This window comes from Ochotona curzoniae, unplaced genomic scaffold (assembly GCF_017591425.1).
Source record: "Ochotona curzoniae isolate NIBS_2020 unplaced genomic scaffold, NIBS_Ocur_1.0 contig_3520, whole genome shotgun sequence".
Lineage (NCBI taxonomy): Eukaryota > Metazoa > Chordata > Mammalia > Lagomorpha > Ochotonidae > Ochotona > Ochotona curzoniae.
In genome coordinates this window covers 28,311,940-28,332,226 of record NW_024465894.1, presented here as the reverse complement: position 1 = coordinate 28,332,226, position 20,287 = coordinate 28,311,940, and the positions used below count along the sequence as shown (strand labels likewise).

Here is a 20,287-nt window from a genome sequence, read left to right as displayed (position 1 = left end):
CCTATATGGGCACCAGTTTAAGTCCCAGCTGCTCCACTTCTATCCAGCTCCCTATTTGTGGCCTGGGAACATAGTAGAGGATGACCCAAGTCCTTGGTATTCTGCACTTGTGTGGGAGACCAGGAGGAGGCTTCTAGTTCCTGGCTTCAGATTGGCTCATATCCAACCACTGAGTCTGTTTGTGGAGTGAAACAACAGATAGAAAATCTTGTCTTTCCATCTCTCAGTAAATCTGCCTTTCCAATGAAAGTAAATAAATAAATCTTTAAAAAATTTAAAATGAAGTCTCTGGATTTCAGTAACTTTCGTCTCTTTTTCCTTAATCTGAATGAGAGGCTGAATTGATTTTACTTTTATCTTCTCTATTTTTAATGATTTTTATTATTATTAGTTTAAATTTTTATTTATTTTTATTGGAAAGTCAGATATACAGAGAGGAGAGACAGAGAGGAAGATCTTCAATGCATTGATTCACTCCCCAAGTGACCACAATAGCCGGAGCTGAGCTGATCCAAGGCCAGGAGCCAGGAGCTTCTTCTGGGTCTCTCACGTGGGTGCAGGGTCCCAATACTTTGGACCGTCCTCAACTGCTTTCTCAGGCCACAAGCAGGAAGCTGGATGGGAAGCAGGACTGACACGATATGAACCAGCACCCATATGGGATTCCAGGGCATGCAAGGCGAGGGCTTTAGCTGCTAAGCTACCATGCCATGCCCGATGAGTATTTTTATATCTTGAGACAAGCAGAGATGAACTCCACTTGTTGGTTCACTCCCCATAGACCAGCAACTTGCCAGCGCTGGACTAAAATTGAAGCTGGGAACTAATAATATTCTCCGACTCTCCCACATGGGAGGCAGGAACCAGTTAGTTCATCCATCACTATTTTCCCCCAGGGTGTACCTTGACAAGAAGCTAGAACAGAAATCAAACCCAGACACTCCAGTTGGACACAGGGATCTCAGCCACTGCGCTAATAAAATTTCTCTCCTCTGCCTGCTTTTTGCTTTATACTGATGATAATAACTGAAGGCTTGCAGAATTAAGAACTATATGGAGGTCAGGAGAGAGCAATCAAAAGAAAAAGAGTGACAAAATGTCTCAGATGCCCATTACAATTAAGAATTAGCTTTATTTTGTTGTTGTTGGTTAACACTAATGTCTTATCATGTACTCCATGTCCATATAGGCTAAACCTGATACTTTTGTTTTTTCAGGTAAAATTATATAAGAGCGAGCCCAGGATTTCTTCTCTAATTACAATACTCATATTCTTTACAATACAGGAAAAGAGGGCCCATCACGGTAGGCTAGCAGCTAAAGTCCTTGCCTTAAAGGCATCAGGGTCCCATATGGGCACTGGTTCTAATCCCAGCGACCCCACTTTCCATCCAACTCCCAGCTTGTGGCCTTAGGAAAGCATTCGAGGATGGCCCAATGCCTTGGGACCCTGCACACACATGGGGGACCCAGAGGAGGCTCCTGGCTCCTGGCTTTGGATCGGCTCAGCTCCATCCATGGTGGCCACTTGGGGAGTGAATCAATGGATGGAAGATCTTCCTCTCTGTATTTCTGACTTTGCAACAAAAATAAATAAATCTTTAAAAAACAAAGATATAGGCAAAGAAACAAGGTATTTTGTCTTACAAATGAGCTTATACTTGCCAACCACACTTTTTCTTTTGCATATCATTTCTGAATATTACCTAAGTTAACACATCTCCCAGGGCTGCTCACTTTGAAGTCAGTCGATGGAGTTTTCTCTGTGACAATTAGGACATCTTGATGGGGACTGGTGCATTATCTCTCCTATATGGGGCATCACTCTGTCATCTGATTTTGGAAGCTATTTAGAATCTCGTTTTGTAAAACACTGAGTACCACAGGGGTGAATATCTTGGTTCCCCTTTCATCTGACCAGAAACTGATGGCCCCTCTGTACTGGGAGGCAAATGCTCCCATGTGCTTCTGTCCCCGTGGGACTGTGCAACCTGACTGACTGCTCTGAGATTGCTTGAAAAGGAGCTTTCTCCTTGTTGTTTTTTTTCCATGCTAATGACTCTGAAGTACACCTTACCACTTGTTTCCTTGCCTTTGGATTTTCTAGATTGTTCCATGCTACCTTTTTCAAATGTGAGCATTTAATGGAAAGCAAAGTTTGTTATCTGGTAGAACAGATGCAGACAAATCCCAATTCGTACTGGATGCACTGAATGCTCACTGACTGTGGAGGTCATTTTTAGAATAGCAGACTATGATGCAGTCAGTGTAAGACTTGGCTTTCTTGGATACTGTTTCTGCTCAGGGGCCCAATGCATACCTTATCTTTATTGTATTTAATGACATTTCAAATAATTATCCCTATTCTTCTTCTAACATTTAAGTGCTTTTTTTGGGGGGGCGGGGGGCTGCCATGTAAACGTGTGAGACTGCATACTGCAGTTTAAGAATAGTGCTTCTTAAAGCCTAACATATCGGAATCATTAAGAAGGCATTTTAACAGTGAATACAAAGTTCTATTCCAGAGAATTGGGTTGGGAGTGGCCAAAAATCTGTGTTTCCAACAAGCTCCCAGGTGCTAGCAATGCTCCTGCCATTCACAGACCATATTTCAAGTGGCATACAGTTGTGCAAGTTGACACATAAAATGCCTGGATCCCCTTTCCTTTCTCTAACCATGTTCTATCTCTCTTCTGTAGCCGAATCTCCCTTTCTCTTAATTTTTATTCATATGGCTTTTCCCATCATCTCCATGAGTCCGGAATACTTTCCAGCAAGGATATCCTTAAATCAAGAGACTTAACAAGGAAGAGGGAAAGGAGCTAGACTGAGCTGAATTCACTAGTACAGATTGATGTGCATAAAGCTATGTTGGCATCAAGAAAGAACCTGTCTTAATCTGCATTCCATCTTCTTACACAGTGTTAGACATGGAGCTGAGAGAAGGGATGTGCCTGCAGAAAGACTCATCCTTGCTCCATGTTTTTGGAACAGGGTATTCTCACCAGAGGTAGAGTTCAGTATCCCTTCCTGGAGTGATCTCTATTGCATGATGGTATCAACTTCCTGTGCAAGGTGTAGCACGAAATCACTCGCCTAGCCTCCCACAATTTCTCTTTCTCTGTGTGTCCCCTAACTTTGAATCTTTATGGTCTCAAGGCCTGTGATTAATGCACCATTTCTGCTCTGGCAAATGCATGGGTATGAGCTGTTCTGAGCCATGATTTCTTAGATGACAACGGAAGCAAGCTTCATTGGGATCAGTTGCTAAAAAGACATTTGTTCTTTGTAAGTTAACTCATTGTGGGAGGTGGAAATGCCAGACAAGTTGAAAGCCACCTATGTTTTAGGACATCTCTTGTCCTGTTGGCCAAAGGTATTCATTCTGTACATAACCCACATATCAAATGACGATTTTGAAGCAAATGGGGAAGAAAAATCCATCTGAACTTTAAAAAAAAAATAATTGCTTCTCAAATATCTCTCCAGCCACATTTGGCAAAGACCGTGCATATATTTGGGTAAAGAGTTATTGGTAAGATCTTATTTCTTCATCAGGGTGTGCTCACATCTATTTATTTATCATTAGCCCAGGGAAATTTGTTTTATTTGTTTCCATATTTGGAAAATGACTAAGAGACACAAAGCAGTGCTCTAATCCACAGTGAATAATAAGGACATTTAGTGGATCCACTGCTTCGTTTCACACACACACACAGACATGCACAAGACTATAGCTGAGTCATCCAGCAGATGGCTGTTTCACCACAGGTGTGAAATCAGCATAACAATTCTGCAGGAACAGTTTTGCACCTGATGCTCATGCTGTACCAGAAGCATCTTAGGTGTCAATAGGATGATGTCCTTTGCCTCCTTTTTGCCTCTGCCATTCACAGACTCTCTGCCCAAGGAGTTTTCTTAGGGAAAGCCAAGTTCAGTTTCAAAAGGAAAAAAATATTTCTGAACTACTGATATTTTGAATTTCAATTTTATATTTTTGATAGTGTATTAATAGCTGACGAAGCTTCAGAGTTATAATTAATTCCTTTTGTAAAAGATGAAGTTTTTATAGCACTCAAGAAATATTTTATTAATGTAGAAACACAAACTCAAATTGAAATGACATTTGCCTATCACAGTTTTTGTTGTTATTGTTTTTGGAGGGTTTTTTTGGCACTTAAGTTAGCATATTATATATTTATGTATTTGATTTTTTTTTCATTTTGAAAAATACTTTGGCATTGCTTTTTATAGACATCTATACCTATGTCTTTCCTGTGATACAGGAATCAGAAGACAATCCAATTGACATGCACCCTCTGTTATACATCTTTTAGCTTTTGAAAGAAAAAAAACCACAAATTTTTCTCTTTCTCTAGTTCAATGACAGGAACCAGAAAAGTATTCCCAGATTGGGACTTTTTGAAGTCTATTTTAGGTACAGGAACAGGAAGACAGTGAAATCCTATCTTTGTCATTAGAAACATGATAGTTTAGATATATCTTGTTTTAGAAATTATATACTTAGTAATGTGTTATGCCTCCAGGGGAGAAATGTCAACCTAAATGGAGTTATTTTCTCATCATAGCATCAACGAGATCCTCGACTGAATGAAATTTTATTCCCATTTTATGATGCTAAAAGGGCAATGCAAATCATTGAGATGTATGAGCCTGATGAAGATTTGAAGAAAAAAGGTAAAGAAAGGAAAAAAAAATTTTTTTTTTCTTTGCTGAAAGATATTTACCAAATTTGAAAATCTTGGATTTTTAGTTGAAGGTACATTCCCATGAGCCAAAGATGATGACTGATTTTTTTTTTCTATTCCTAAGTTAATGTACATTTCACCTTCTTCAAAATAGCTTAATGCCATCTGAAGCATCTGGTTAAGTTTATTGTGTTTCCAAACATGATAGAGATATTCTGCTAAGTACTTTCTTATAATAGCTTTCAGCATTTCATGTTGCTTAAAATGTGAAAATGCCACACCTTGAAAATAGTTCCTGTCATCTTAACAGTGTGCTCCCTTGGGTTCTGCCAAGCCAAAAGATTAATACATGATGTGACGTGCCTACTCACCCTTCCCTTGGTCCTGGTATAGAAGATAAATGTACCTACTGTGAAATTAAGTGGCCAGGAGAGACTTCCATGGCAACTTGGAGATCTTTGTCTGGTGAAACTTTGGAAACAACTCGGATCCAAGTATTTGTCAAAGGAAAGCGCAGGGAGTAGTGGTCAGTCAGTTGTGTGTCAGCAATGGGAACATTGTGCTGAGGGCAGAGGGATGTTGTTAACACGGCTGTATGGGAGTTCCAGGGGTATCCCAGCTGGAGCCCCCGCCATATGTTTTTGTGAAGACTGAAGAGAGCCAGCCATGGTTTTGTCTGTCCCATGGTCTTATGCGTCTCCAGGCTGCAGTCTCCTCCTCTTTAGGACTGCATCTATAACTGATCTTAGTGGACAGAATTGAGAGATGTATATGTTCTCTGGCCCCACCTATAACTTTCGTAGGTGTTCCTGGCTCACCACATCCTCTAACTTCATCCCTGAGCTCTTTCCAAACCTACTGTACCTTTCCCATTTGCACTTTGTGCTAAGGGCTCAGTTAACTCTTTTCAGCCAGAGTGCCTTATCAATGACCTCTTACCAGTATCCTGACTATCACAATGCATTGCACCTTGCATGTGATGGAAGCAAGAGGGAGATCAGCTTGGTAGAAAAACTAGCAATTTGTAGTCATAGCAGGTGGTGTGACTCTAAATACTGCCTTGTCACGCTGTGACCCCAAGCAAGGAAATAGTCTCTTGGGCCTTGGTTTGCATGTTTCCAAGTTGCTAAAGTTTGGGCAGTCAACTATCTGTTAGTGTTTCTCCACCCTATTTTTATTTCTTAAGATTCATAGTGAGCTGATTGGGTGCCAGGCACTGTGCCGGGTACTGAGAATTGATCACTGAGTCAGAGAGGCCCCGGTCTTGAAGGTACTTGTGATGTGTTGTTTTTTTTTTTTTTTTAACCGGTTGCAGACAGAGAAGTCTTACTTGCAAAGTGACCAGATGAATGGGGAAAAAGGAGAAAACATTTCTTGAGACAGAGCTGGGAGGTATGGTGGCCTTTGAAAGGAGAGAGGGAGAGACAACCAAAGGTCTGAGGAAGCGTCTGAGGATTTTAAGCCTTTCCTGAGCCTTCCTTGTTGGGCGGGAAGCTGGTTCCCCATTGGTGGTCTCTTAACCAGTTAGGACATGAGTGGGCAGAGCTTGTGTCACCCACTTGAAGGTGTGGCCAAGACTTCAGGAGGTTTGGATTGTGTTAGACCCCTCTCTTGGAATCCCACATCCTACTTCTGTACGGGTAAGGGATAATGATGTCTTCTAGCCACTGCTTGCTAAAATGGGGTGTCATTCGAGTCCAGGGTCCGCAGGAGGTGTGGGAGCCACAGAGAGATGGTCTGCTCATCCAAGTTGCTGTGGCAAAAGTTGGTCACCATATAAGGTTGCGTGTTCAGGGTCATCTGAAGTCAGAGGACCCATTTGAGGCATGTGGATAAGGAGGGCAGGGCTCCCCTGGGAGAGAAGAGCAGGGATGGGGTCCCTTGGGAAGTTTTCTCTTGTTTCAGTTGGGCCACGTAGCTCCAGTCTGAGTCTCCTTTTTGCACTCCACGTTGGGCTCCAGGAAAATATGTTACCAGAAAAGCTCAGCGCGATCTTTCCTCAGCTTAATATAGAAACAGAAAAGCTGAGAACTTGTTGCAGACAGAGAAGTTTTATTTGCAAAGTGACCAGGTGAGTGGGGAAAGAGGGTAGGGGAAAGCACCTCCCAAGAGAGAGCCAGGAAGTGGGGTGCCTGTTAAAAGGAGAGAGGGGGAGACTCTCTAGTTGTGATTTCCTTTTTCAAGCAAAAAAGACACGCTTCTGAATAACTTCTTGCTGGAGAGTTAAGTGTTATGGTAGAAGGCTATGTTTTGGTCATTTCTAAAGTCCTCCTAAGTAGAAATCTAAAAATGACCATTGACTAAAAATTACAGTTTCATCATGTTACAACAATAGAAATTTTAAAGCCTGTCATTATCAAATGCGAGTGAGAATGTGATGTAAAACACATTTTTAAAAAAAGATCTGAAAACTAGCGTAACACCTAGATAAAGGGAGAGAAGGAGATGTTTCATCTGCTGCTTCACTTCCCAGATGGCTGTGACATCCAGCGCTGAGCCAGGCTGAAGCCAGGAGCCTTCAGCTTCATCCAGGTCCCCCACACTGGTGGAAGGGGGGAAAACACTGGTTTCGTCTTCTGCTGCTTTTCTCAGGCCTTTAGCAGGAAGCTGGATTAAAAGTGAAGCAGGCAGGACACAAACTGGCACCCATATGGGATGCCAGATTCCAGGCAGTGGCTTTGTCAACCATATCATATGCTGGGCCCAAAAGACATTTTTCTAAATCTAAGATCAGGCTGTGAACCATGTTACTATTTTTGTCAATAGCTCATAAAGTAGAAAACATGCTTTGGATATAGCCCCGTGATCCCTGCCCTGTGTATATAATCCTGGAGACTCTTTAATACATTCCCCAAACTCTGGAAGTCAACATGGCACACAGCTCAGTCCTTAGACCTCTGTCCCTGGCATGTTGAACCCTTGATTTGCTCATGCACTTCCATGGCCTTAAGCTTCTTCTTATGCATGTGACTTTCCAGTCTGCTGTGCAGTCTGGAACTTAAACTAAGGGCAATAGTGGAACTCCCATTCAGGTGTTGAGAGAGCATCTCCAAGGTGTAATAAGAATGTATTTAATTTGGCCTGCCCCTCTTCCTCTTCCTTTTCCAGACTATAAAATGACCATTATACACTGAGCTTTTCAAGACAAAACGCTTGGACCATCTTTACCTGTTTCATTCATGATACACATGCTTTGTGAACAAACTCTACAATAGCCAGCCTCAAAATAAATATTGCAAGAATCACTTCTCACCCTCCCTTACCAGGCCATCTAATATACCTTCTCCCCTGTTGAATGCCAGTTGACTTGTGAGTCTTTTCCTTTCCACTCAGTGCTGTGCTTCACACAGCAGTCGGAATAAAGCATTTGAAACCTGGTCCATCCATATGATTCCACTCTTAAAACCTTCTAAGGGCTTCCCAGCACACTTGGAGTAAAAGTACTTTGTGAGAACAAAAGCCCAAGTGCTGTATTTAGCCTGTGCTTTCTTCTGTCGCCTGCTGTCTGCTACTTTTCCTCTTGGTCCCTCACTCCGTCTTGCTTTCCTGGATGAACTCAGCACACACATTCCTGCCTCAGGTTCTGTGCACTTGCTGATCCATCTGCCTGGAAGGAGACCTCACCAGTGTGCTTGTGGCATGTTACGTGTGTAACATCCGTGAAGGGATTTCGCTGGCCACATCACCAACTTACCATTCTCCCATAATCGTTTCTTTGTTCTTCTGACACTTTCATGATATTATAATGTACTTTTTTGTTTTTGTCATTACTTAGGGGTGAGCTGCATGAAGGCAGGGTTTAACTGTGTTTGCTATTACTCAGCCTATTTCATTGCCTGAGAAAGTATTTGCACTTAGAACCAAAGAAAATGCCCAACAAAATTTGGATATAAATTTATATTGTAATGTTTCCAGTTGTAATTAGAAAGAGCCTAATATCCATCAGAAGAATAATGACCAATAATTATGGTACAGCCATATATGTGCTACAGTACATTCATGAAAAATAAGTGAACAAGAAAAGTTCCAAGCAAAACAAAAGTAACTATTTATAAGTGTACGCAGTGGGATAGTATTCCTGTGAGTTCAGAAACATTAGAATATATGTATCATTTGGATAAAAATATGTGTATTAAAGCTGCAAAACAATTTTCACAATGTTTAACAGGAAAACTAGGGTGCTGATTATTCATCTACATGTCAGCAGAGAGATGAAATTGAGGTGAAATACACAGGGCATGGTAACGGCCTTTGTAATCCCAGGTTCCCTATAAAAATGTAAAACAGTTCAGCAAATGCTAAGATCTGTCAAAGCTGTGGTTCAAGCCCATGGTTATTTATCATGCTGTCATTCGTGCCCCTCTGTAAGCCTTGAAGTTGGTTCACAACTTGCAAATGCTTAAATTAGAAAGTAAGAAGTCAAGACTGGGAGAGGTAATAGAGTGGGAGAAGATACATCAACACTGATTACCTTCCCTGCCCTTGCCCAGGGGTCCTGCCCGGGTCAGAAAGGTGTGACTGAGATGAAGCATGGCTCTTGGGAGCTTCAGGAACCACTGAGTACTCCTCGCAGTCCCTAACCTTAGATGAAACAGGAAGATTGATTTGTTTAGATTCATAGAGGCCACTACCTCCAGAAAAAGTAAAGAAAAAAAATTCCTTCTCCAATCAAGTAAAAGCAATAATGTCCTGCAACGAATACATTTTCTGCTTGTTTTAAAAGAGCATCTTTCATACACTTTTTGATTTGGCACTCATGACAACTTTGGAAAAATTGTGGGGGCAGTGTCCTTCTGGCCCCAAGGACAAGAAAAGAGGATGCTACTTAGCTGTGAAATGCACCGTGGTACATACACTGTACAATACTCACATTTCATTCAGTTTCTGAAAGCTGAAGGTTCTTAGGGAAGAGACTATAAAGATGTTATTTGTTCTTACAGCTTAAGCTGTCTCAGCTACCGTGAATAAAACACAAGATCTGTGCCTTTGGAGCTCTGAGTGCTACTAAAATGTTCTTTTCCCCGTAGGCCTCATATCAAGTGATGGGTTTTGCAGATATCTGATGTCAGATGAAAATGCCCCAGTCTTCCTAGATCGTTTAGAACTTTACCAAGAAATGGACCATCCCCTGGCTCATTACTTCATCAGCTCCTCCCACAATACCTATCTCACTGGCCGACAGTTTGGTGGGAAGTCTTCGGTAGAAATGTACAGACAGGTCCTCCTGGCTGGTTGCAGGTGAGAAACTCGAGATGGCCTTAGGTGCTTTCTGTCTGATATTCTTGAATTCACAGTCATTACTGTCTTATTTTCAGCAGATGTGTTTTAAGACCCTCCAGTGGGAGTCTGAAATATTTCCGAATCCCACGTACTGTGTTTTATTCTACACACACACCTATAATAAAGTTTGTCTTGTAAATTAGTCACCTTAAGTGTTTTCAAAAACATGAGTTACTAGTAAATAGAGTCCAAAGGATATTTGTCCTTTTCTTTAATGCCTTGATACTCATTTAACTGAAAGGAAAAAAAAAGAAGCTGTATTTTCCATACAGACTCTGTGCGTCAAAAGATAGTTTAAAATAAACTATAAATTTGAAATATGTCCAAAAACTGCAAAAGAGAAAACATAAATTTTTAAAAGCTCCGTTAAGTTTCCTACTGATTACAGGTATTTGCAAATTTAGTCTTTTATGATGTTAGAAGTTCAAAAACTGTTCTCTGAGCTTAAACCTTCTTGAAAATGGTTTTCTTTTTATAAAATCTGGCAAAACTATGAGGTTTAAAATATGGCAAAATGCTGAAAGTAAAACACAAGAAATGTAGCTGTGTTATTTTTTCTTGGTTATTATTTCATCAAGACCATTTTTGAAACTCCTGATTAACTATATAACTACTGCCATTCGCATACTTTCTGTTTATAGGCAGAATATTACACAACTTAATGGAAAATGCATATTGCGAGAACGTTATTCACAAATTTTAATATTTTTGCACCAAAATAAAATTCTTTTTATTACATAATTCCATAAAGCTTTAGAAAGAATTCATATTTCAGTATGAATTATTAAAATAAAACATACTCTAGAATGGACAAAATAACATTATCTCGCCCATCAAAATTTAAAAAAAAAATAGTGTTTAACATATCTAAAACCCAGTCCACATTAAAATTTTCCAATTTTCAACCAAACGTTTTTTAAAGCAGTTTTCTCACAAGTAGGATTGCATCTGGGGCCAGATTGCTTGTTGCACCTGTGAAATCCCTAATTTTATCTAGCTCAGTCCCTTTTTTGGTGTATCAGTAGACTTTATCCTGCTTGCATATGCCATGAAATAATCACATTACTTCAATAAGTCATTTGCTCTGTAGGAACACAAGTTCTTTGGGTGCGTTTCTTTTACTTTGTTCACACACCATTTTGTTGTAAGGATTCTATGCTCTCACGTTCCCGTATTCCTAGATGTGTTGAACTTGATTGTTGGGATGGAAAAGGTGAAGACCAAGAACCTATAATAACTCATGGGAAAGCAATGTGCACGGATATCCTTTTTAAGGTAAGTTTTAAATTGACAAAACTTTCCCAAGTCATTATGGAAATGGAGGGAATGGGGAGACAGAGAAGGAAACCAAATCATTCCTTTTCTCGAGTACTCTGCCTTCGAATGTTTTTCTTCCAGGATGAGATGTTGCCCCACTAGAATCTTTTCATGCTATTTTCCCTGCTTTAAAACAGTGCCTGTGCTACATAACGAGGCTTCTTTGGTGGACCCATTTAGTTTTAACTTACCTTAAAAATCTTTCACTTTCTGACGTGCTTACTTGCTTGCTAACTTTCCATTACTTCTCAACACAACAAGGTGATATAAAAGAAAAACTGAACACAGGAAGAAACACATTATAAACAGGGCCCAGAAGAATAAGAGAATGAAGTTAGGATTTGCGAACACTTGTCAATAAATCCTCAAAATGTATGTTATACCGCAAATTGCCCTCCAGACTTTCCCGAATTTAAGGGCAAGGACAGAAACTGATATTTCACAGAATCCGTGTAAGATAAACAGCCATCCTTAGTGAGGAATCTCTTGAGCATCCTCAGAGGAGGATCTGTGGTTCCACGGGACATCTTGGTAATGGCCTTTGGTGATCTCAGTGTGTGGCCTGACGGCGGATTTTTGAGCGTTCCTCATGTGTACCTGAGACATTTTTGCTGCATTAGTCTAGTCCCTGTCGCTAGAAAGAAATACCTGAGGCTGGGTAACTTTGGAAGTTTATTTTGGCTTTTCTGGAAATCCAGATCAAAGGACCACTGCTTGTGCAGTTCTTCTTGCTGGCAGAGTTGAAATGCAGCACTGGGCATCACGTGGGAAGACAGGAGCACATACATGTATAGCAGTGGTGCTTAGTCCGTCTCACTCTTGCTAGCCACCAGTGCTCAACTCTGAGGGTTCAACCCTGATGATCTTATCTAATTCTCGTAAATTCATGGAGATCCCACGTCAAAGTTTCCACTCTGTAATTATCCAACCATGGAGATTAAACCCCTAATAACTTCCCTCAAGATCTAATTCTAAATGCCATAATCAGATGATGTTTCCACCCTCTCCACACTTCAAAATGCAGATCAAACCTCAACATCTGTACTCCTGAGACACGCTCAAGCCATAGTACCTGTCTAAAGATTGAGTCAAATAGGTGAAATTCTGTGGCTGTATTCCATTAATTGGAGCTATTAAAACATCTGAGACCATGGTTCCCAACTTCACCCATGAGTGAAAACCACCAGAGGTTTTGTTGAAAACAGGTGCCTGTGCCTCACGCCTAGAACTCTCCATGTACATCATTTTTCTCCACCAAGATGTTGGTGAATTTCGGGCAGCAGTGAATTTAAGGTCTTGCTTCCTTAGAAGTATTGAGAGCGTATTCCAGTGGGAAGCCTGGAATTTGCATGACTAGCCAGTCAGGAAAGGTGATGTCCACTCTCCAGAGAATTAGGAAGCCTAATGAAGAAGCATCATGGAAAAGAAGGTCGTTTGCTCTCGTTGGAGTGAGTTGAGGAAGAAAGGAGGGCAGAGCCAAATTTTTGGCTTAGGGAGTAATTCTTGGCCAATTCAAATGGACAGTCAAGACCACAATCATTTTTACCTGAGAAATACCTTATTCAAAGGTAGCTAGATGATGACCTCAGCCCTATGAGTGTGTCAATAACAATTTCCAAGCTTACCTAACCCTGGCCACTGTCACTTCAAACGAACTTCCTTAGATAACTACAGTAAAATAGGTACCTGTTTCACTGGGTGATGGGACTTGGGCTGTGGCTGTCATAGACAACCCTCAGGTTGCAGGAGTGGGTATGTTAAGTCCCATGTTAAGTCCACTTACCGTACTCCCAGCAAGCCAGTTACTGACAGACACCAGGATTGTTGGGAAAAAGTAGGACAAAGGTAGACTGGACATCACTTGGTAGATTGAATCACTGCCAACTGTTCAGATTGAGAGTAGCCATTACATGGTAGCTATCTTAACTATTGGGACCATTTTATTGAGTCTTTATGGTTCAGGGTCTGGTTCTAATTTTATTTTTAGAAAAGGAACGAGGCTGTAGACAGGATCAAAGGCATTAGGGATAAAGATTTTAGCTTCATGGTAAGCACCAAATCAGTGAGAATTTGGGAGCTCTTATCATATATGACACTCTGCCTTGTACAAATGTCAGTTTGAAGCTTTTGTTTCTAAAGCTAAGTAGAGACCAAGGCCAGTTGTCTTGAATCCCTAACATTTTTCATCAAGATAGTTGGGGTAGGATAGGGGACATGTTCAACTCATTCAAAAGCTAGTTCATATGATGCAGCTCTGTGTTACAGTAAGGGAACACCGTGCACACCCCTGTTTGACCTCACGTATTGCTTCACCGAGGATTCCCCTCGCCTGCCACCTCCTGTTCCCTAAGCTAACAGGACATACGTGCTATAGCCAGGGATTGCTGACATGAAGCCCAAGACTGACTGCCAGACGTGGAAAGACAGTCAATTCTAAGTTTATGACAAACACATTTCTTTGGAGGTGGGAGAGACTGTACGGAAAAATGCCTGGCCAACAGTGACCGGTTGATTCTCAAGGAAGAAGGGCAACGCTAAACCCCTGGCTCAGCAGGTTATTGGGAAAGTGAACTTTGGGGGAACAGTCATTAACTATGCATTGTACCTGGGCTCTAACCACTGGGGAGTCAAGCTGAGGGGTCTCTAGGTCCGCACTGCAGCAACTGGGTTTCAGAAAGGCTCCTTTAGTAGTGTCTGAATGTCCTTTCTTTCCCTTTCATTAACACTCTTTATCTTTAAAGGATGTAATTCAAGCCATCAAGGAGACTGCATTTGTCACATCGGAGTATCCTGTAATTCTCTCCTTTGAAAATCACTGCAGGTAGAACGATTCCTTCTGTTTCCCCTGACACCCACTCTTCATTCCTGCTCTGGCTCTTTGAAAGTAGCTTGTTTAGTGAGAAGCTAAGTACCAATCATGCTCCGGGACAGAAAAACAATCTTAATGTGGAACCAAAAAAATCAAAAAATCAGGGGAAAATAAAAAACAAGTCATCGTACTGTGTAAAGCATTAGAAACCCTCTCCAAAAACAAAAGATCAGAAAGTGGGACACCTCATAGAGCTCCATTGAGTTGGGAGACTTAGCAGCACTCATCATTTTGAAACCAAGTTCCGTTCATTTGGAAATATTGTTTATTCTTCCCACCAGCTCATAGTGTGACGGTAGAATCTACTTTTCAAATCCCACCAGTTAAAGTTATGGTATTTATAAGCACATCTGATGTTAATATTAAGATGGTCATGTAACACTGCACTTCCAAAAGTTCATGGGAAATGAAATTAAATATTTTATTTTGGTGGAAAAAAATAGAAACCCATGGATACAAGAGGTCTTCGAAATGCTCAGGAAAGTTGCGTATTCTGTTAAATTCTGCATGAATTTTAAAGTTGTTTTGCACCAAAATAAATTGATCTTTTGATTCCATTTCTCCATAAACATTTTGAAGTTCTCTCATATTTTACAAAGAGGCAGTCTTTAATTGCCTAGTAATGGATATTTTTTTAATTTGGGGGCAGTTAATGGATGTTTGAATTTACAAATGCCACTTCTTTCTCTCCAGCAAATATCAACAGTACAAGATGTCCAAATATTGCGAAGATCTATTTGGGGACCTCCTGTTGAAACATGCGCTTGAGTCACATCCAGTATGTATTTTTAGCAAGCCATATTTCTAGCATGAATGGATTTGTTTGCAATTTCATTTCTGAAGGGTCAAGAAGTACTGGAGGACAAATGCTTCATTTTCTTCATATTTATTTAAATTCTTTGGTACAGAAAGCTTTCATCATGGTTCAGAGGGATGTGAAGAGAGACATAAAATCAACATCTGATTCAGTTCCACATTGAAGCTCCTTGGGGGCTTACGGTTATTCAGATTTAGTCTAGAAGTTACATAAGTATCCAGACCAAAATCTTAAGTTCAGCAGTCATACTCAACTTTGTTAGAATTATCTGGGGGAACTCTTAAAAACTCCTCCAGTGGAGGCCCACTCAGTAGCTGTTTTAACTGATCCAGAGCTGGGCCCCAGCACGAGGTCTTTGAGGAGTTATCCAGGTGTGTCAAACACTGCACCCCGGGATTCAGTTGGAAATCAATTGCTGTGGAAATGCTGTGTGTAGATTAAAGTCACAGGATCCGGAAATTCAAGCTTCCGAACTCCAAAAATAAGCTTTGAGCAATGTTATAAATACAAGGCAACTTCCAAACAATGATGGAAAATGGAATTGCAAGAGAAGTTTATTTTTTTAAAAGATTTATTTATTTATTGGAAAGTCAGATATACAGAGAGGAGGAGAGACAGAGAGGAAGATCTTCTATCCGATGATTCACTCTCCAAGTGGCCGCAACGGCCGGTGCTGTGCCAATCCGAAGCCAGGAGCCAGGAACTTCTTCTGGGTATCCCACACGGGTGCAGGTCCCAAAGCTTTGGGCCGTCCTCGACTGCTTTCCCGGGCTACAAGTAGGGAGCTGGATGGGAAGTGGAGCTGGTGGGATTAGAACCGGCGCCCATATGGGATCCCAGCAAGTTCAAGGCAAGGACTTTAGCCACTAGGCCACGCCGCCGGGCCCAAGAGAAGTTTATTTTGACACACAAAATCTTTGAAATCCGCTTATACAAGCAGTCTGCAAACGTTCATGAGAATGTGTATTGTGGAAAAAACTACACAAGGATTTCAAAATAAGTTGACACCAAAATCTTGTAGCTCCAGGTTCCATAGGTTTCTGAAGCGCCCATGTACATTTGTGGACTTCGTTTACTCCTCATGATTTTTTAGGAAGCAGTGGATTAACCACTGGCTCCCAGATGAAGTTATTGGTACTTATGCAGATTCTACGTATAGGCAATTTTTGTACATAATCATTCTAGAGCGTTCCTCACTACAATTCATAAGTTCAAAGAAGTTAAAATGCACTGACACCAGGCGTTACGATCAGCGACACCGTAATGGAATTGAAGTGTCAGTCTGCGGTAGAAAGCTGTTTTACTGCCTGTGGAGCAGCAGCTCCTGACAGCGCCAGAGCTGACAGTAGGAGTTAGGCATGGAGAAGCAGCTCAGTAGTTGAGTTCATGCAAGAAAAGTGATCTGTGCTACCTAAGAACACTTCGCTAATTTAACAGCTTTTCCTCAGAGCTGTATCTACGGAAACTCGAAGATTCATGGGCGACAAGGTTGTTTGCATCTGCTGCCATCCTCTCCTGGTTCCTGCCAGCCCTTGAAGCTCTGCTGTGGACGTTCCGCCCACATCTTTACAACACACCCGTTTCTCTGCCCACTCACCTGACCCCCAGTGGCCAGCGGCCGCAGCTTTGGGCTTGAGAGTGAGCTCAGATCAGGGGAGGGTCTTTTGCTCATTTGAGGAAGACCAGAAGTGCCTGAGAGCAAACACTGCCACTCTGGGCTCCTTCACTCCCAAGGGGGCATTAGTGCTAGGCACCTGCTCACCGCATGTCCCAGAGCTCCCAGCAGGACAGAGCGCCAGGTGGCCACAATGAGAGCTTGTGGAATCATATTCCTGATCGATGGCCTGTCTTCCTCTGCTTCCCACTCCTCTCTTGGAGTCTTAGATTCGGTACTCACAAACTCCTGGTGCGTCAGTCTTTTCCTCAGAGACTAATTCTAAAACAAGCCAAACTGAGAAGTGCCCGAGATAGAACATCACCATCATCATCACCATCATCACCTACACCCTCTGTTTTCCCGATTGGGCTAAAGTGCTTACTGCTATGGGGTGTGTACATAGGGGTCAGGGGTGTGGGAAACATACATCCTATAAATGGGAGTGTGACCTGCTCCCAGGACTAAAGAACTTTCCATCTGGGAGGTTGGGGCAGGGATGAGAACAGGACACAAATGCAAACACATTTTTAATAAGGAGAGTGTCCCAGGTGGCATTGAAGATTTGCTGGCAGTGTCCTGGGGTATGGGTGAGACATGAACCAATTCCAAGAGCTGCCTGAAGGGGGCAGGACTTGAAACAAGAGTTCCATTTCAGAGTCAGGTAGAAATGCCCTGTGCCTTGGATAAACCGGAGTTCTCTAGATGAGTATGTGGGTGGGTGGGTGGCTGGGTGGGGGAAGCAGAAATGGACAGTTGCCTCCTTCCAGATACAGCAGATGAAGTCCAGAATCTAGTCACTGGGATTGCTCCCTCTTTGGCTGCTTTATTGAATTCACAAAGCCAGAATCCCAAATATTGGAGTGGAGCAACCCATAGAGCCGGTGTAACACCAGAGAATGTGGACATCTCATCCTGGGAAAACCAATTGCGATCCCCCACTGTGATGTCTCCGGTCTTACCAGATACTGACTGCTGCTTGAACACGGTCCTGCCTGCGCCGCAGCTCCGCTGGAAAAGCTCTGCAAACCCTGTAGATGTAAAGGTTGCAGGTGCGCTGCTTTGGGCTGGCAATGCAAGCATAAAGCGGCACCCACTGCCATCTAGCGGACGTTCGTTGTATGACTCCCTGGCCTCCCAGGCTGGCTCTGGGCTGGATGGAGGACGAAGCACCTGTTACTAACTCAACTCTTTCTATTTAGCTCGAACCAGGCCGACCCCTGCCGTCTCCCAATGACCTCAAAAGAAAAATACTCATCAAAAATAAACGGCTGAAACCCGAAGTTGAAAAAAGTAAGTCAGATGCAAGCATAAATGGACGTTTGGGCGACTCAAAGGTCTATTTCCTTTAAAAATGCTGGCTTGGGATGCCACATAATATACTTTTCAAAGAAGTTGCTACATTTCCATTTCACTTTAGTTTCCATGTTAGCTTGGTTATGCAGGGGGGAAAGCTCCCTATGCCAGAACTTGGAGGCATGCGAGGGGAAAATGGGAAGAAAGTCGAACTGATCAAGATATAAAAAGAACTAAAAGTTTGTAATGTTGATACTTACAGGATATATAAAATATAAGACTTTTGAAGTCCTTTGACAAATTATTCCTTTAGGGTCAAGTGTTGTGACAAAGGGAATTAAGTCACGGCTTGAGACACTGCATGCCATGTGTGACAGAGTGCCAGCTCTGGTTCTGGCTCCTCAGCTTCCCACCAATGTGTCGGGAAGATGTGAATAAGGTCCTGGGCTCCTGATTTCAGCCGAAGCCCGTGGCAGGCATTCGGAGAGTGAAGCAGAGATGGGAGAGCCCTGTCTGTCACTCTCCTCGAGTAACAGAAGCCAAAGAAACACTTTCCAAAGTGTCCATGTGCAGTATGCCTATGTCATAGCACTTAGCGAGAGCCCTTGCGTAGGAATGTGTGCACATGCGCAGAGCCGTGATGCTTCATGGAGACATCTGCCGTTTGTTTTTCCAGGATATTTTCTTTGAAAATGTTTTCTTTCAGAATAGCTATTAGTTCATGGCCCTAATAGATTCAAATATTGGTATTATTCCAATCATGACACAGGAAAGCTAAAACAAGACAAAATGTAAGAGAATGACAGAATAATACTAAAATCTGTATTCTGTACACATGATATGTACTAAATACACCTGTACACGCATGGACCTATTTAAAGCTGTTTCAAAAAAACTGAGGTATTAACTATCATTTTTCATTTTTAGTAATTCAACCAATTATATATACTTATATCCAGCATGATATAAGCCTGTGTGCTAACTTTAATTTCAATGTATAAAACACTCTACAGAATTGATTGCCATGTTACATAGGAGGATACCTGCTCATTATAATATAATTTAAACAGCCCCAAGGTGGTGATTTTTTACTATTAGTGCCCATTTGGTACATTTGTGTAGCCCTGCAGTTAGAACCAGTGCCCTTAGCTATTTGGTCACAGCATATACACATCTATATTTTGATTTATCGATTCAGAAAAGTTGGGTCAGTTTGTTGTCATCACTGACAACAGGAGGCCTGTGTCCCAGCAACTGCCTTGTGTGCTGGCTCCGGACCAGTAGAAAAAAAAAAATGAAGCTTTCGTTTTTTTATTTGTTTGTTTAAATAACTTGCGTTATGAGTTAATATGAGTTTTGATTTCTTCATACACATTTTCTCATTTTTACAAAATTGCCTTTATCTTACTGACATAGCTTTTGAAGTATTCGGATAATAACTTTGAATATATCCATTGAAAATATGTTTGCATTTTGTAATGTATTCATCTGAGAGGCAGAGACAGGGAGAAGGAGACAGAGACCCCGGTCTGCCAGTTTACTTCCCAAATGCCTGCAGGGGCAGGGCTGCTGCCAGCAACCAGTGACTCTATACAGATCTCCCATGTGGGTGGGGGGGTCCCAACCTCTGAGCCCATCCACTGTGGCCTTCCAGGGTCTGAAACGGGTGGAAGATGGGATTGGGAGTGGAACTGGACGGGAACCCAGGCACTCCGATATTGGAAGTGATATGCCTTAACTGCTGGACCAACTGCCCACTCCAGTCCCCAGCTGTTTTTTTTTTCCCCCTCAAGTTTTGCTGCTCTCAAACATGCATGCTTCTTTCGTGCCATTTCACAACCTTGGTCTTGCTGGAGTCTCCACACTGTGAGCTTGGGTTGTCTAGCCTTAACCCCTTCACAAGGACTCAGCCGCTCTCAACCCTGAAGAGCAGAGTTCTGAACAGTTCTGCCATATTTCCAGTCATCATTCATCACATGTGTCTAATGGGGGTTGCTGTACACTCCTTAGGAAGCCGAGACCAGCAGGTGCAAGCGAAATGGTGGACACTGCTAAACTTTAAGAACATGGGCCATACGTGCTTCAACAACGTGTTTGCTTTCCCTTTTTATCTCCTCCTTTTCTGAAAGCCCAGGCTGTCTAAGTGATCTGACATTTGCTCCCGTCGTCTTCTTGTTTGCTTTTCATGACAGAGCAGCTTGAAGCGTTGAAAAGCATGATGGAAGCTGGAGAATCCGCCGCCCCAGCTAACATCTTAGAGGATGACAATGAAGAAGAAATTGAAAGCGGTGAGCTATTTTTTTTTTAAGTTACAGGTTATAAAATCCTTCTGAAAGTAAGAAAAA

General features: G+C 41.9%; 1 protein-coding gene across 2 annotated transcripts in view; it reads left to right on the top strand.

Annotated features, from left to right (window-relative positions):
- The window catches only part of PLCB4 (phospholipase C beta 4), a 141,338-nt gene that overhangs the window by 63,756 nt on the left and 57,295 nt on the right, over positions 1 to 20,287 (top strand). For both annotated transcript variants that reach the window (XM_040981201.1, XM_040981200.1), the window contains exons 10-16: positions 4,590 to 4,698; positions 9,737 to 9,947; positions 11,171 to 11,264; positions 14,048 to 14,127; positions 14,869 to 14,953; positions 17,849 to 17,939; positions 20,135 to 20,230. In XM_040981201.1, coding sequence (XP_040837135.1) covers positions 4,590 to 4,698; positions 9,737 to 9,947; positions 11,171 to 11,264; positions 14,048 to 14,127; positions 14,869 to 14,953; positions 17,849 to 17,939; positions 20,135 to 20,230 — 766 coding nt within the window. The remainder of the gene's footprint in view (positions 1 to 4,589; positions 4,699 to 9,736; positions 9,948 to 11,170; positions 11,265 to 14,047; positions 14,128 to 14,868; positions 14,954 to 17,848; positions 17,940 to 20,134; positions 20,231 to 20,287) is intronic.